We start from the raw sequence: 18,489 nt of genomic DNA on the forward strand, positions 1-18,489 counted from the left end.
AGATATTAGTTCCACTTTTTTTTCCAGGTTAATAATTGGCAACGTTAGTACCTTGTGCAGTGACTGCACAAATTTTTGGTATCAGACTGGATTGGAAATGGGTCATTGCTCCATCAGTTGTTACTCTCCCTCTTCCTCTGTAGCTGCAGGAACTGATTTTGTTTCTCTGTAGCCTCAGCCCTTCACCCCTGAGCTAATCCTGCCCAGGTCAAAGAGCACATGAGAATTCTCAGCCCTGCGCAGGAGGGAGGTCTGACGTGAGTTGTGTTACCTTGAACTAGAAGCTCAGGTATGGGGCCTAGCAACCTTATTCAAGCCTTCCAGGAGATTCTGATGCATATTCAAGTTTGAGAACAGCTGCACTGAGTAAAGCCTCAAAAGGTGGTTGATATTGTTATTAGTTTTGTACACTAAAAATGTGCATAGTCAATCTGCTGCTATTTTTCATTGCAGTTAATATTATAAGATACACCATTGTTTTATTTACTTGGGACAAAAACCCTCTTCAATTTCAGCTATGAAATAATGCTTTCTTTGTCTACTGCAATTTTATTGTATGTATGTTAGAAGAACCTTTTAAAGATAATATTTGAAATATTACTTTATGCATACCGAAAAGGAAAATAAAAGTAAAATAAATTGATCAAGGAATTGCTAAGCTTCTTCACATTCAAAAACAGATACTTCGCCTGACCTGTGGTGGCGCAGTGGATAAAGCGTCGACCTGGAAATGCTGAGGTCGCCGGTTCGAAACCCTGGGCTTGCCTGGTCAAGGCACATATGGGAGTTGATGCTTCCAGCTCCTCCCCCCTATCTCTCTCTCCTCTCTGTCTCTCTCTGTCTCTCTCTCTCTCCTCTCTAAAATGAATAAATAAATAAAAAATAAAAAAATAAAAAAGATAAAAAAAAAAAAACCAGATACTTCAATCTCTTCTTCACTTAGAATTCACACTGTCCATGTTTTCCCACAAGTGTCATCCTCTGTGTCATAAAGAGTTGATGATACATTTCTTAAATTTTTATTTTTATTATTTATTTATTTTTTTTACAGAGACAGAGTCAGAGAGAAGGATAGACAGGGACAGACAGAAAGGAACGGAGAGATAAGAAGCATCAATCATTAGTTTTTTGTTGCGCATTGTGACACCTTAGTTGTTCATCGATTGCTTTTTCACATGTGCCTTGACCGCGGCCTTCAGCAGACTGAGTAACCCCTTGCTTGAGCCAGTGACCTTGGGTCCAAGCTGGTGAGCTTTTGCTCAAACCAGATGAGCCCGCACTTGAGCTGGCGACCTCGGGATCTCGAACCTGGGTCCTTGGCATTCCAGTCCGATGCTCTATCTGCTGAGCCACTGCTTGGTCAGGCTGATACATTTCTTTTTTTATTTAATTTTTTTTTTTTATTTTCTGAAGTTGGAAATGGGTAGGCAGTCAGACAGACTCCCGCATGGGCCTGACCGGGATCCACCTGGCATGCCCACTAGGGGGCGATGCTCTGCCCATCTGGGGCGTTGCTCTGTTGCAACCAGAGCCATTCTAGCACCTGAGGCAGAGGCCACAGAGCCATCCTCAGCGCCCGGGCAAACTTTGCTCCATTGGAGCCTTGGCTGCGGGAGGGGAAGAGAGAGACAGAGAGGAAGGAGAGGGGGAGGGGTGGAGAAGCAGATGGGCGCCTCTCCTGTGTGCCCTGGCTGGGAATCAAACCTGGGACCCCTGCACGCCAGGCCGACACTCTACCACTGAGCCTTCCGGCCAGGGCCTGATACATTTCTTAAAAGAGTGTTATATGATATTCTCAGGTTTTTCTCTCAGCCTCTGATACTGAGTCTACAAATTTTGATGTGTAGACACTGGCAGTGATAACTATGTCAGGACTGCCACCGGCCTGACAGTGATTATGCATCACAATTTTAGGTATTTTTAAACATTAAAGAAATAAAACAAAATAGACCCATGTGGCTTAGAATCACAGAAATATGGTGCTAATTATGGAATAGTCTGTATTTGTCTACTCTCATTTCCTCACTTCTATTCTGGAGACAATACTTATAGATTATTCTTTATACAACTGTCCTCATCCATTCTTTTCACACTATTCTGTCATCCTTAGTTTAGGCCTTGATTATATTTAGGTTGGTATATCCTTTTCTCCTGAACCTTCTTATATTAAAGAATATTTTATTTTATTTTATTTTATTATTTTATTTTATTTTATTTTATTTTATTTTATTTTATTTTATTTTATTTTATTTTTTGAAGCTGGAAACAGGGAGAGACAGTCAGACAGACTCCCGCATGCGCCCGACCGGGATCCACCCGGCACGCCCACCAAAGGGCGACGCTCTGCCCACCAGGGGGCGATGCTCTGCCCATCCTGGGCGTCGCCATGTTGCGACCAGAGCCACTCTAGCGCCTGAGGCAGAGGCCACAGAGCCATCCCCAGCGCCCGGGCCATCTTAGCTCCAATGGAGCCTTGGCTGCGGGAGGGGAAGAGAGAGACAGAGAGGAAAGCGCAGCGGAGGGGTGGAGAGGCAAATGGGTGCCTCTCCTGTGTGCCCTGGCCGGGAATCGAACCCGGGTCCTCCGCACGCTAGGCCGACGCTCTACCGCTGTTAAAGAATATTTTAAATCACATTTTTAGTCTCATGAAATGTAGCTCACCTTGTGGAATAAAGAATGTATTAGTTAAGGTTCTCTGGAGAAACAGAACCAATAGTATACATATGAAAAGTGGGGGGAGAGGGAGAGAAAGGGGAGAGAAAGAAAGATAAGGAGGAGGAATATGAATGAATGAATGAATGAATTGGCTATGTAATTGTGGAAGCTGGCAAGTCCAAAATCTGCAGGTAGGTTGGCAGGGTGGAGACTCAGGAAAGACTCGATGTTGCAGCTTGAAACCAAAGATAGTCTGAGGCTGATCTCCACTTTCTTGGGGGACCTCATTCTGTTTTCTCTTAGGGCTTACAACTGATTGGATGAGGTCCACCCACATTGTGAAAATGCCATGTGCTGCAGAGAATGCAGAATATATATGTATGTGTGTGTGTGAGAAGTTTATTTATATATATATAATACACACACACATATACATATATATGAGAAGTTTATATTTTAATTGTTTAAAAAGGACATTCAAGTGAATATTTAATCAAATAATAGAAGGAAACAATAATGTAGGTAGAGACTATTTAAAATTGCACACAAAGTGTATATTGCTGTTGTGAAAGTCATCTTCCTCATGTTCTAATGAAAGGATTTTTTTTTCTATATTAGGTTGATTGAGAAGCTATAAATGTGACGTTTTAAATGTAATCTCTTGGTGTAAATTCCAGCATTGTGACATTATCACCAAAGCTAGTTCAGGCCAGAAATAGATGACAGTTTTGCAGTACAGGATTAAAATTATTCTAATGACTGCACATCTTTTTTTCTAGTCAGGTTTGTATATATGGGCAATTTTGAATACTAGGTAGTAAATCCATATCCCATGATGCAGAACTGATAATCAATTTTTTTTTTATTTAGTATAATCCTTAATTTGTAAAACTCAGTTGTGTGTGGATATGTGGTTACATATTATTTTTATAGATATTTAGGGTCAGCTTTCATTTGTGAGTATAATTTATAGCTGATATAATCAGCATGTCAGTATGTTTTGGATAAATTGTTGTTTTAAGGTATATTTAGATGGGATAAGTCATTTATTTATTTTTTTAGGGGGTAAAGAGGGAAAGGTTTTTTTTTTTAAATTTTTTTAATTCATTTTTAGAGAGAGAGTAGAGAGAGAAAGAGAGAGGAAGAGGAGGAGCAGGAAGCATCAACTCCCACGTGTGCCTTGACCAGGGAAGCCCAGGGTTTCGAACCAACCTCAGCATTCAGGTTGATGCTTTATCCACTGCATCACCACAGGTCAGGTGGGATAAGTTTCTTTCTAAAAATAAAAATGTATATGTTGAAGGCAAGATACTTTTTTTTTCGTATTGGAGCACCTTATAAAATGATGAGCATTAAATGTTTTTGCTTTTATTAAAAATGTCATGAAACAGTGAAGGGTTTACTAAACCTTTAAACAGATTTGTGATACATCTTTATAATATTTTCTCTGTGTAAGAAGAGATGATAGAGGTCAAGAGAAGAAAGAATGATTAAAAATACAAATTTGAGTTATTTGAGAGTGGGTATCTGTGGATATCATATTACTGTGCACTGGTTAACTTCTGCACTGGGTCTGTTCTACATTCCATTTTTATTAGAATGAAAGACAAAAATAATTCTTTTCTTCTGCGTTTTTATAAAAGGTCTGGTTTCACAGCAAAGCTTGTAATGCCAGGTAGATGCCATGTTTTTAAAAGTCTGCAATGATTTTTGGGGAATAGTCTTATTTTAAAATGAGCTAAACTTATTAAGATATAGTTATGTTTAGTTTTCTTAATAGTGCGCCTGTTAGATAAAGGCTATTAGTATGTTGTTGTTGTTTTTTCCCAAAAAATCGATCTTGTAAATTCAGCTTGTACTTAGTTTAATGATTTAGAAATAAAATAGCGTTATGGTTCTTTTTCCCTCTCGAAGATGTAAGGATGATGTACTCGGCCAATGCAGGCCTGCACAACAGCATGCAAACTAGCCTGTTTTCCTTTCTCCATGTGGGTTTCCTGCTCTTTGATTGCATGATTCTTAGACCATGGCCTTATTTTACATGGATTTAATTTAATTTGGGGTGATTTGAAAACTGACAGATTTACACAATTGAAAATTTCTTATTTCAAGTTCAAAAATCTCCTGTGGAACTCTAACCTCTGATATAGCATCTCAGGCCTACGGCCATACCACCCTGAATGCGTCCGATCTTGTCTGCTAGGTAGCTCAGAAGTTGCACTCCTGTCTTCCGAGACTCTGTGTTTGAGATCGAAGAATATGTAAACAAAAGGCTTTTTAAAGCTGCTGCCGAGGAGCCAGTTGTCTTATGGAGGAAATGTGCGAGGAAGCTTCCTACTTCTCTTGAATTGTGGCATTTTTGCAAGGACATTTTGAAGTATTTTTTTTATTTGAAAACAAAATAAAATATAGAACCCAAGTTTATTATGATTAGTATTGGTTAGGAGCTTGGTTTAAGCAAAAGAAACCCAAAACAAAACTTTTTTTGTTTATGTTATGAAAAGTTCAGGAACCTGTCACCTCTCTGCTTCTGCCTCCTTTGTGTGGACGCCACCCTCAGGCTCTGTGTAGAGGCAGGGTGAGGACCAGCAATACAGGCGTGTGTCCTCAAATTCAGCTCAGAAGAGAACCTGTGTTGTTTAAGAGTCTGAATAGAGTTCTGGGCTTGACTCTTGCTGGTCTTAGTTGGATCCCGTGTTCAACTGTGAGCCAGCTTCACAGTCAAGGGGCTGAGATTCTACAACCATTTGAGATCTAAGTTATTTGCTCAACTTTGGGATTGGGATCAGCACCAACCCCATCCTAAACACGTGGGATGAGAGCAGGGGAGCCGTGCTTCGCCAGAGCAAATTCACATTGTTGTTCACAGAAAATTAGTGAATACTGTATAGCTGTGGCAAAAATGATAAACGTCCAAAGTCATTGTGCCAGTGACTTTGAATTTAGGCTGGTATATCTTTTTCAGAAACTCAAACAGTAATTTCTCTCTGGAGGTAGGCAGTCCAAGACTGGTGTACCATTGCCATGACAAAACCAATGTCGATTTGAATTGCTGCAGCTCCTGCAATCACATGTGCAGTGTCTGTCAATTGTCTACCTCACTTCTAAGGTTTTACTAGTTGCTCAACAACTTTAGGTTATACATCATTGGTCATAACTTGGTAACATTGCCATATATACCTGTATGGAAGTCTGGAAAAGGTAGTTACTTAGCTAGGCATAATGCTGTCTTAGTAATAACCCTACAGGTGTTTCATTAGTAAGGAAGAAGTAGTGATGGTTATTGGATAGATATCTAGTCGTCATTCAACATATAGTATTTACTAACTGATATGAATAACATAAGAGGTTTATATAACAACTTAATGAATTTTATACATTTAATATTTAAAAATTATTTTAGAAGTAGATGGTAATGTAAATAACAGAACCAATATAACCCTAAAGTTGGTACCAAGGCATGCATTGAATGAATATCAAACAGAGTCTTCAAAGGAAGGGTTAGAGATGATTCTGAATGTCTCTCTCCTGGATGTTGGGCTACATAGTGATACCTTTTACTAAGGAATGTAAGAGGAGTGCCAGGTTTTCAGCAGAAGTTAAAGAGTTAAGGTTTGGATATGTGAAATGATAAATGCTGGCCTCAGATGGCATTCGGGTGATGTCATTTGTTCACTAGCTGCACATTTTGATATCTATTGTGTATTTTCTGGCAGAGAACAGAGAACTGAATGTTTTAGAAATTCTCTCCTTTCTTCAGTTTCTCTCTTTCACCTGTGATCTAGGTTACTAGAAGTTTATAGAGAGCTGGATCCAAAGGACCTTAAATTCCAACTTTATACCTCAGAACAAGAGAAGTCTTTGTGTGTCAAGCATAGACTGGGTGTTTTGAGGATGTGAGATTCAACTGTCTTAGCTTTGGCACAGTTCTTTGCAGGGTGAAGGAAGGAGAGGAGGCAATGTGGACTTACTAAGGAGAGAGAAATACACAAAAATTAATTGATAATTCGCTATATTATTCCTAGGGAGCAAGGGACATTTTTTAAAGGTTACTGGAATGATATAGAATAGCAATATTATATTCAGACTTGGTATATATTTGCAGACAAGGGGCTTTGACTCATAGGGGCTTTTAACTCAATTAAGTAAGCATTTGGTAGCTATGCTGAATTCACCTTGTTTTCTGTCACTTTAATAACTGAGTTATAGCCGTCACTTACTTTGAACATTATTTAGTTCAACATTTATTGAGTGAGCTTTTTGCCTTTTTCATTATTCTAGATACTGAAAATATAAATAAGGGACAAATGCTTTCAAGGTGTATGCTGAATTATCATTACCTATTTATTAATCTCTACTTTTTCATGTTACATGAGGCAAAATTCCAAAGACAAGACATTCCCCCAAGCTTAGTGGACATTTTTTTAAGGATGCTATAATGTAACTATAAACTGAACATTGAACAAATACTAATTTGGCTATGGCAATTTGAAAAATAAATAAGCAGTACTTAAACGAGAGCTATCGTTATTTAAGGTCAGTATTAATTGCTACAGGAATTAAACAGTTCTCTGTTTATTTTTTCATAATATCACACTTGGCTCCCTGTCAGGTTTTTAGAAGTGGTTAATCAAATGTTTTTTTGGGATCTAGAACATACTACAGATCAGCCTTTTGAGAATATACCAAGTCTGAGAAAGGGAGACAAAAGCTTTTGTGTTCAGGGCATAAGTAGCTTCTCTAAAGACCCTTTTAATCTGTGCACACAATGAGTGGTGCTGCTGTTTTCTTGTTATGACGGTTGTTTGGATGATACCATTTGTTCACCAGTCAGGCAGCTGGGCATTTTGAAACTCTATTGTCATTTCTTGGCAGAGAGCATAGAAGTAGGAGCAGTTATGTTTTCTAAAGGATCCTTCTGTATTTAAAAACATTGTATTTATAAAAGAAGAGGTTTTCTTTCTTTGTAGTCAACCACTAATCTTACTGTTTTACTCTGTTTTACTTTTCTATCTATCCTTGTCTGCAAATATAAAACTCAAATAATTTTGCCCTCAAAGTACCTCTTCTTTCCGCAGCCTTCTCTTGATGAATGGTGCCACCTTGTACCCAGTTCTCCTAAGCCGGAAATCTGCAAATCATCCGAGATTACTTTTCCCTTTTTGACCAACAGGATCTGTTGCTATTCTGTAGTAGCAGATTCTTTCTCCTTGCATCTGCTCCTGCTACCCCTGATTACGGCCTGTCCTGGACATTGGCAATACCCTCTAAGACTCCCTGTCGCAGCTCCTCCCCTCTCCCCCCAACCCCGGTGACTGCCGTTGTAATCTGTGAAAAAGAAATTTGGATTGTGGTACTTCTCTTTCATCTTTCATTGATTTCACAATCCTATCAGTTGAATTGGACCTAAGTTTCCAACAGTGTGACTTAAAACACAGTACTTCCAAAACAACAAACAAAACCAGGTACTTCCAAGGAGTCATACAGTGGTTCAAACAAAAGTATATTGGTTATTTCATTCCTATGTATTATTTCAAAAGTTAAAACATGATAAATATATATTCATGCTTTATATTAAAATTACATCTTCAGTATATTTAGAACACAGATGTTCACTGTCTGTAGAACAGGACTGGCTATTGCACCCTCCCCGTCTCTCAGGAGGTGTTGGACTTGGTCTCTATCACTCCCTGTATGTAGTTCTTTATACTTTTAAAATATTGTATGTATTAATTTCTGAGGTCTATGTTTATATCTCAATGTTATCATAAATTTTACATTATTTAAAATTTTATGTAAATGATATACTATTGTATGTATTCCCAATACATTTTGATCTGCATTGTTTGTATGATTTATCATGAAGTTGTTCATTGTTTTCACCATTTTGTGAGTGTAGCATAATGTAGTCACCCTTCTGATGTTCATTTACATCCCCTCTCTCCCATTTTTTAGCCATCCACAACCTTTTCAGATTAATCTCCCATGCACTTGGCCCAGTACTTGGGAGTAAGGATATATTATTCTTTGTAGTTGCTGTTAATCCTTATATGTTTAATGATTTTTGGTAGATTGATTATCTTTAAAATGAGTATCTTGATTGCTCAGTATTGGTAACTGGTTTTGGCTCAAGAAAGGGGTTTAACTACCTCTATAGATTAGCAAGACCTCACCTCACTTAGCAGGGCTATCTACAGTAGCAAATGAGACACTTTGTAGCAAATTTCTTCCTTTCAGGCTGCTCAAAGTCCTCCTTGGGAAATGCTTTCTCCTCTACTTGTTGTTTGACCAGGTGATTTCTGTCACCCACGTGGCTGTGATTCAAAAGACCAGTGAGGGAGTGAATAGACTCCAGGAGTGGTATCCTGACTTTCTTGAAGTTTGACACGTCACTGTCCCTCTAGTCCAGCGGTTCTCAAACTTCAGCCTGCTTCAGAATCACCTGCAGGCCTTGTCAGCTGGTGAACCTCACCCCCAGATTTCTGATTCAGAAGATCTGGGATTGGACCTGAGAGTATTCATGTCTGATAAATTAGCAGGTTGTGCTGATGCTGGGACTATACTTTGAGAATCACTGGTTTAGGCCAACATTTCTCAACCTGTTTTATTTTTGACTCATGGGACCCAATATTAAGATATAATTTCACATCACCCACATGCATTTTAAAATTGTTTTCTAATTGTATATTGTTTACATGTTATAAAGAAGGGCTTTAAATTGAAAACTTTGTTTTGGCAAAATACTAAACATTGTGGTTGTCTAGAACCTCACCATCCAAAATGTGATCTGTGGGCCAGAACACCTAGGAACTTGTTAGAAATGTAGATTCTCAGGCCCCACCCAGCCCTAATGAATCAGAATTTGAAGTTTAGTAATATTCCCAGGTGATTAGTATGCATATTAAAGTTTAAGAAGCTGCTGGTCTGGGTCTCACATTAATTCCACTCCTATTAATATTCAAAACAAGAAACACTTCACATTTTAATGTTCAAAAAGTGGCACATATTTCATTCACTTTCATTTTCTTGCTTTAATGCAGGGGTCTCAAACTCGCAGCCCGCCGAACAATTTTGGGCGGCCCGCAGACTAATATTTTGAACTTCGGGGATTAGTCTGCGGGCTGCACAAAATTGTTCGGCGGGCCGCGAGTTTGAGACCCCTGCAAAACTATTTCTTTGAAAAGAAAAGAATATATAAAATTTGGTTTGGGGACCAAGTACTGAAATTTAGTGATGGATTATAGCACAAAAATGAACAAATCTGTATTCATGTTTGGAAATACTACTTATTGCACTTAAAAACATCAACTGCCTTATTTTCACAATTTTTGTGACATACTGGGTTGCTGGCCTCTACTGGAAATAACTTCTCTGTAGATAACACATTATGTACTTGGAGAGTGGTTTCCCTCAAAGTGAAAGCTTAACTGGATAATTTTGCTGTACTGATTATTTTTTGATGTTTTGGAAATAGTAATACGATCATCTTTTTGCAGTTTAGGAATCTGGAGAAGATTGTCTTGAGGCAAATTTGCAGAGTGTGTTCATTTAAAAATGTCCTTACAACTTGTATTTTAATATCACTTTTTATTACATCTCTTTTATTTCACTGTCACTGAGGATAATAACATAATCTTTTAGGGTTGTGAAGATCAGAGGTTTCTATGTAAAAACTTAGAAGAGCGCCTGGCACCTAGTATGTTTTCATAAGTGATTGCGTTAACCCCGTCCACCTCTCCTTCCTCTTTGCCTTATCCCTCTTCCTCCACACCATTATTTCAGTACGTAGCAGCTCAGGGCAGAGAAGTTTAATTATCACCTGTACAGTCAAGGGTAGACTGGATGCAGTACAGTGTCTCAGCTGTTTTTTCCAGACAGCAAAGGATACTATAAATGGAGAACTAGAAAATAGTGTCCAGGGGTGGCGAGCTAGGTTTAAATAGGAAGTAATGAAGGTTGGAGTCTGTGGTGGTTGTTAGTATTACTGGCTCTTTTTTCCTACTGGCCTTTTGATACGATGGCAGTTCCTAACTCTTGTTGGCTGTGGTCACATGGCTGCTTCAGGCCATTGAGTTTTGAGCAGAACTTTTATGTCATGAGTTGCCTGTATGAGATTTTCCAAGACTTTCCCTCTGGCAAAGTGATTAGTAGTCGTTAGGCTGATGACCTCTTGACAGCGTGGGTTCCTGTGGACTTGTGGAGCACTCCTTCCAGTCTCCTGCTGGAATGGAGGGTGAACAAGAAACAGGCCTTTGTTTTAAGCTCCCGAGATTTGGAGGCTCTTTTTTATTGCAACACTATGTCTGTATTGGCTAACAAAGATTTCACTGATGAGTTTTGAGAACAAAAATGTCATACAATAGAAAATAGCAAGTGTGTCAGTGAGTGGGGGTGAGCTAGGTGCGTCAAATCATGGTGCTAGGAACTGACCAAGGAGATTCATCAGGAGTGTGTGCAAATCTAATGTCAGGATCGGGACACAGGAGGAGAGAGGGGTTGATATCTTCCAGCCTCCTTTCCCCTATTCAGAAAACTGACCTGCTATCCCAAGTATATACATACAATGTGAACCATGTTTGTTTTACTTCTTGTCAGTGTGAAAATAGTAATTTACAAGTCAATGTAGAAAATAAATACAGTGTAGAGAAAAATCAGAATTTAGGAAAAAGAACTATATTGGAGGGTTTAAAGATGTTTTTATCAATAGTACCATAGAAGGTAGTATCTTTTCCCATTCCCTCCCATCATGCGGGTTTACAGTCATCAGTCTCACATGCCCTTATATGCATATATACATAATGTTTATCACCTCTATTTGTGATGTCATTACCCTCCTTGAACTATTACCTTCCCAATGAGCCCTATCTATATATAGTATTCAGAATTGCAACCCTTCTTCTTTTCCCTCCAAACACCTGATCTGCTAATCAGCTCTTTTTTTCTACAGTACTTAGCATTTTCTTTAATTCACTTGTTTAATATGTTTACTGTTACTGTTTGTCTCTTTCCCCACCAGAATGCAAATGCCACAAAAAAAGAAAATTTTTACCCATGTTGTTCACTGGCAACAGAGTCTGATATACAATAGTATTTGTTGAATTGCGTGCAGTGCCTTCCTGAAGGACAAATAGGAACACAACCTGAATACGGATAGCTGCCTAGGTGTTGCAAGGAGAGGGAGATTACATCTGAAGCAACTTTGTGATCGCAACCACTTTTTAAACCCCAGTTGATTCTCTTGCTCTCATTTTGTAGCTTATAAAGTAGTTCCAGTCAAGCAGAATTAAACTTCTTTGTGAAATTTTTAGTATATCATGTTTAAAGACAGAATTTTGAAGGTATCACAGAAATTGGGAAAAAACATGGGCTTTAGAGACAAACCATTTCATTATCACCTATCAGATATGACTTTGGTCAAGTTACTTATGCACAGTCGATTTTCCTGTCTGTAAACTTGGAATGAGTGTACCGGGCACTTGTTGGTCAGACTGAATACACAATGTGAAAATGCTTAGTTTACAGTATGTACTGGTTTATATTGGTTCTCTTTTCCTTCCTCGCCTAATCATAAGAGCAACATTTATTACACTTTTATTTAATAGTATTTCCCAATTTAGCTCTAATTCTGGTTCCCACTGACTCTTTTGTTAGATTATTTTAGTACACAGAATTTCACAAATATTTTCAAAGAGTGCATATATAACATTCACCAGGGAATGGATGGGGGAGGGGCTTGTTAGGAAAGGTCTATTTCCCTCATGTGATTTGCACAAAAGATGTTATGTCTTTTACTTGTCATAAAAACTGTCAACAATGCTATCCTCATGGGTTGGCATCATAGACTTTAGGGCTGGAAAGAATAATGTTTTTCTTCTGCATATTAAGCAATTAAATTATCTAGATGGTAAGTGGCAGAGTAAGGGATAATAATTCAAAGAAACCAACAACAAAGCAAAAAGGCAGCCAACCAAATGGGAGATGATATTTGCAAACAATAGCTCCAATAAAGGGTTAATATCCAAAATATATAAAGAGCTCAAACAGCTCAGCAACAAATCAGCAAACAATCCAATTAAAAAATGGGGAGAGGACCTGAACAGACACTTCTCCCAAGAAAATATAGAAATGGCCAACAGATACATGAAAAAATGCTCATCTTCACTAGCTGTTAGAGAAATGCAAATCAAAACTGCAATGAGATACCCCGTCACACCTGTTAGATGAGCTATTATCAACAAGACAGGTAATAACAAGTGTTGGAGAGGCTGTGGAGAAAAAGGAATCCTCATTCACTGTTGATGGGAATGTAAACTAGTACAACCATATGGAAGAGTATATGGCGGTGATTCCTCAAAAAATTAAGAATAGAACTACCGTATGATTCAACTATCCCCTCTATTGGGTATTTGCCCCCCAAAACTTGAAAACATTGGTACATAAAGATACATGTATCCCCATGTTTATCGCAGCATTATTCACAGTAGCCAAGACATGGAAACAACCATGTTCCTCAATAGGTGATTGGATAAAGAAGATGTGGTACATATATACTATGGAATACTACTCAGCCATGAGAAATGATGACATGTTGCCATTTATGACATGGATGGACCTTAAGAACATTATACTGAGTGAAATAGGTAAATCAGAAAAAGCTAAGAACTATATGATTTCACACATAGGTGGGATATAAAACTGGGACTCATGGACATAGATAAAAGTGAAGTGGTTCCCCGGGGGAGGGGATTGAGGGGGAGGGGAAAGGACGTAAAGAGGGACAAATATAAGGTAACAGAAAATGGTTTGACTTTGGGTGATGGGTATACAACATAATCAACAGTTCAAATGCAATAGAGATGTTTACCTGAAACCTATGTACTCTTATTGATCAATGTCAACCCTTTAAATTTAATTTTCTAAATAAAATTAAAAAACAAAACAAAAAAATGTGACTTCTTGTTCAGTGTTCTTTCTACCATATTATACTGTCATCTAAATGAAATATAAAATTTGATGGTTTTTGTTATTAACACGGTACTGTTGACACAAACTTGTCGAGTTCTGTTCCACCACACAGAGCACTACCTGGTGTGCATGAAACTGAGTCTCCCGTGGCGCTGCCCCCGCCACGACACGCCAGTGCGACTCTCTGCACATATTCCACTTACTCTTCTATCATTTCCACCAAATGTAAACTTTTATGTACTTCGCTTTTTTTCACTTATAAATATAAAAATGATACACTATAAATGAAGTGTATGTGCTTCTCAGAGCTCCATGATCACTTCTTATAACAGCTGTTACTAATTAATGGATTTTAAAAAAATTGTATTTATTAGGGTGACTTCGATTCATTCAGGGGTACAGTTCTATAAATTCATGTACAAGTGCTTATTGAGCACAATGAGTGACAGTATTTTTAGCCTTTGTGAGTGGAGGAGTGAACATGATAGGAGAAAACCAGTGTCTGTATGGACTTACCTTCTTGGTTTTGTGGCAGGTGATATTATAAGGGTACAAATGACAGTGTTCTGATAGACCAGAAGAGAGAGATATGAATTTCTTCAGGCATGATCAGAGGAAGCTTTCAGGGAAAAATAGAAATTTATCTGGATTTAAGTGATAGGTGGAAATTCAATGGGAAGAACTGAAAAAACCAGTGTTGGAATTTTTGTTGTTGTTTGAGTTTTGTGTATCTGTTGTTTTGCCTGGTAGCACTTTAATTCTACATTCAAGGTTGCCATTTACATGAAATTTTGGAAAATTGATTCCTTTTGCAAATGGTTTCTTTATTTGCAAAATAACATTGTTCCTTTGTTAGAAATTGATATTTCTTTTTTTTTTAGAAATTGATATTTCTTGATTTCCTAATTCCTTTTCCAAATTTGTTTAGTTGAACCTAGACATAAGAAATTTTATGAGTGATTTGAACCTATTTGACCCATTTTTACATAGTTACATAGGAAACAAAAGTTTTCTTCTTTAGCTTTTTTCTTATAATTTTATATGTGCATATTATAATGGCTATTGCTTCTGTGCCATTAAGTGCTTACAGCACAGGTTGTCAACCTTGGCTACATACTAGACTCATTCAGAGAGCTTTCATAATACTGAAGCTGGGGCCCCACCTGAGTCTGGGGCACAGCCTCAGCTCCTGGAGTTTTGCAGCCAAGTTTAAGACACCATTGGCTTAAAGTGTTCCAGGAGTAACTGAAACATGCTTTCTACTTCGGAAAGTAGGTAACCATGGCTTATCTGAGTGGTGTGATCAATCTGTCATCTCAAATCTCTTACTTAGAATAAAGTGAAATGATTAGAATTGAAATGCTAGAATCAAGTCCTTGACTTTGTTAAAGCACTCTTCATTGTTATTCACTAAATCATAATAGAATTAAAGCATATATATGGATAGAATAATTTTAAGGCCTTTAAATTTCTGTGTGGATGAGGGAAGAGATAACAGTTCTAGTTTTGAGTTCTATGTAAAATAAAGTTCTTTGGCTTGTTATGTAAGCCAGAAATTAAATTTAAAGGGTTGACATTGATCAATAAGAGTACATAGGTTTCAGGTAAACATCTCTATTGCATTTGAACTGTTGATTATGTTGTATACCCATCACCCAAAGTCAAACCATTTTCTGTTACCTTATATTTGTCCCTCTTTACGTCCTTTCCCCTCCCCCTCAATCCCCTCCCCCGGGGAACCACTTCACTTTTATCTATGTCCATGAGTCCCAGTTTTATATCCCACCTATGTGTGAAATCATATAGTTCTTAGCTTTTTCTGATTTACCTATTTCACTCAGTATAATGTTCTTAAGGTCCATCTATGTCATAAATGGCAACATGTCATCATTTCTCATGGCTGAGTAGTATTCCATAGTATATATGTACCACATTAACAGATCTATTTTTAGAGCCTATGACAAATACTAATTTATTGTTAGTGCACTTAGGCAAACATTGTTCTCAAACTCTGTTGACTTTGTCACCTACTTTCAATGTAATAAGTACTCTGTTACCATAAGAGGATCTTTGTTTACTCCAGTAACAAGATGTTGGACAAGGACTTGTCAACTCAAATAGTTACCTCCCTGAGGTATCACAGAGCTTCCAGAAATAAGTCAATCTGAACTTTATAGAGTACTCCTTGCTTTTATTCTGAAAAGTAATCCAGTCTATTTCCAGCTTGGAATTTGGAGTTGAGATCAGGTTAGGAATGTTAATGTGTGTGTGATTTCACTGTTTAGCTTGAAGTATTGTGAATTCCCAGAATATACCCATATTTGTAGTATGTACAGCAATAGTGTTGCAAACTTCTTTCACATCTACATGACATTTTAGTGTGGTATCTGAAAATAGGTTTAGTGAATAGGTGAATAGGATAATCAAAATTGGGCTCAAAGGCTAGGTTTTCTATTTATAAGTCGTGTTACTTTGATTTATTAAACTTAATCTTAGTTCCCATATCTGGAAAATGGAGGAAAATGATGTAGTTGTAGGTTTGTTAGTGAGGTAAAATAGTTTATATTCGGCACACAGTTGGTCTATAATAAATAATCTTTCTGTAGTTTTGAGATGGAATTATTCTAGAGAATCATTCTAGTAAAAATGATACCTGAGAACAAATTAATCTGTAATTTTCTTTAATAATGATTATTTGGGGGTGATATATATGAGTCATATTGTATGTAGCTAAATTTCTGATTAATTCTTAATTTATAATAAACCTGATAATATCCTGATAAAGGAGGTCTTGATATCATGCCTTTATCGTGATAGGTTTTATACTTTCCATTATGTTTAGAGACGTTTTATAGAACTCAAAGATTTCTTACAATATGAAGGGAGAAATTAGAAAGTTGACAGTGTAGACTAGCGCATATATATAGATATCTAAAATGAAAATATAAGTGAAATATACATGTTGAGGTGTAGCCAAATCAAATGAAATCTTTTATTGAAAAATAGTTATTTTATTTCCTTGTGTGCCCGAATAAGATCGTCACAGTAATGACTCCTAACATTTTCTGCCTTTCAAAATTACTCTCAGTTTTAAAGACACAATTCAAATGTCATCTATTTTAGAGTCTACCTGCCCTACTTCCCCTTCACACACACTATGAAGAGAAACACCTTTTCCTGCATTCTCTAAGCACAGGACCTCTACCTGGCACTTCTTTCACTGTTTTGTTTTAAAAGCAGTTAAGTTTATGGCTTTAGGTTGAAGGTTGTATGGGGTCCCACTGGCTTTGATGTCAGAGAGGTGTTAGTTTTAATTTCCACTTAATTTCTTTGTGAAGTTTTCTCCTTTCTGTGCTCAATTTTCTTATTTATAAGATGGGGATAATAGCTTCTCATAGTTTTTTAAAAAGGTAAGTAGTGTCAGTGATCCTAAGATAGTAAGTGCTCAGTAAATGTCAGTGAATGTTGTTATTGTTTGTGTATGGCATGTTATTTATTGTATGTAAATATAGTATGTACCTTAAGTATTAAGTATACTCTCCTCATCTAGACTGCATTTTTTAAGACAGAAAACCATTTCACGTGGCATTTTGCATAAGGTTTAATATTCATGAGGAAATATTTGTTGATTGACTACATTGACTTTTATTTTTACTTGACTTTTACAAAGGACAGTATTGGCAGATTTCAAAAAAATTCATAAAGATTGTTTTCTAAGTGGCTTTTAAAAAAAATCCCTCCAGGTATCTTCTTATCCCATAACTTCAGTGCCCTGAAATCTGAGTATTCCACCAAGATAATGTGATAGGAACTGTCCGTGGTTTGGAGCCATATCCTACTTAGACGAATGCGAATGCGGCGGGCCTTTCACATTCCCTGAGAGCGTGATACGGAGCACACCCGCCTGCTCATCGACACAGGCGACAATGCCATCTCTGCCTCAAGAGAGAGGTAAGCAGATGGACTTAATCACATGACAAAATGTAGCTGTATTATAGATTGTCACTGCTAATAATTTTTAAGAATTAAAAAAAAAAAATTGGGGAATCTTAAAGTACCAGAACTTAAAATTTTACATTTTCCGGGAGGGCATTTGTGTTCTCTATTATGGAATTTTTGTTATTTCAATGAGATTTGGTGGGTTTACATTTCTCTTAAAGTTATTCAGGGACCCTCTCCCCTGGATCTGAATACAGAATTGCCTTATCAACGCACAATGGAAAGGCAAGTCAGGAAGAAGAAAAAGAAAGAAACAATTACAGCAAACGTCGCTGGGACAAAGTTTGAAATTGGTAGGTCTCCTCAGAATCATGAGATCTTCGTACTTGTTGGAAAAACTAGCTTGATGTTGACAAGGTAGAAATTCAGAGAGACATTATCTTTTATGTGGGGAATTTATAAATGCCTTCTAGAAAATTTTATTTTTTATGAAATATTTAAGATGTCAATAAACAGAACATCAATGTAAACTAACATCTTTAGTTATTAATATGATGATTTTGATTAAACTTAATGTTAAAATCAGGTATAAAATAATATGAACATTAAACAGATTAAAATGTTAGATATAAAATGAACAGTATAAAATTTGAGATTTTTATGAAAAAAACATATTTCTGTTTCTAAAGAAAGTTTTTGAAGATGGTGCTGCTTTTTATTAATGAAATTCTAGGTTTTTGTGTGTAAATATTATCTGCAAATGTAGAAAAGATAAGAATTAATTTGTTGAAATGAAGATTTCAGCATTGCAAAACTCGTTATGGATAGAATGTACTCAAATAATGTTCCTCCTTTCTTAGTTATTTTGCATTAAAAGAGTTGAGGAAAATTATATGAACTTCAAGGATGTTAATTTTTCTTACCCTTATT

The 18,489-nt window shown here is 37.0% G+C and overlaps 1 protein-coding gene across 4 annotated transcripts in view; it reads left to right on the forward strand.

Annotated features, from left to right (window-relative positions):
- The window catches only part of TTLL7 (tubulin tyrosine ligase like 7), a 179,480-nt gene that overhangs the window by 34,321 nt on the left and 126,670 nt on the right, over positions 1 to 18,489 (forward strand). For 3 of the 4 annotated variants that reach the window (XR_010730428.1, XM_066268804.1, XM_066268805.1), the window contains 2 exons: positions 17,364 to 17,571; positions 17,781 to 17,912. Coding sequence is in view for 3 of the 4 variants with exons in the window: in XM_066268804.1 (XP_066124901.1) it covers positions 17,547 to 17,571; positions 17,781 to 17,912 (157 nt within the window). In the remaining variant the exon portion in view is untranslated. The remainder of the gene's footprint in view (positions 1 to 17,363; positions 17,572 to 17,780; positions 17,913 to 18,489) is intronic. The other variant, XM_066268806.1, reaches the window with a different exon arrangement.

This window comes from Saccopteryx bilineata, chromosome 3, assembly GCF_036850765.1.
Source record: "Saccopteryx bilineata isolate mSacBil1 chromosome 3, mSacBil1_pri_phased_curated, whole genome shotgun sequence".
Classification (NCBI taxonomy): Eukaryota; Metazoa; Chordata; class Mammalia; order Chiroptera; family Emballonuridae; genus Saccopteryx; species Saccopteryx bilineata.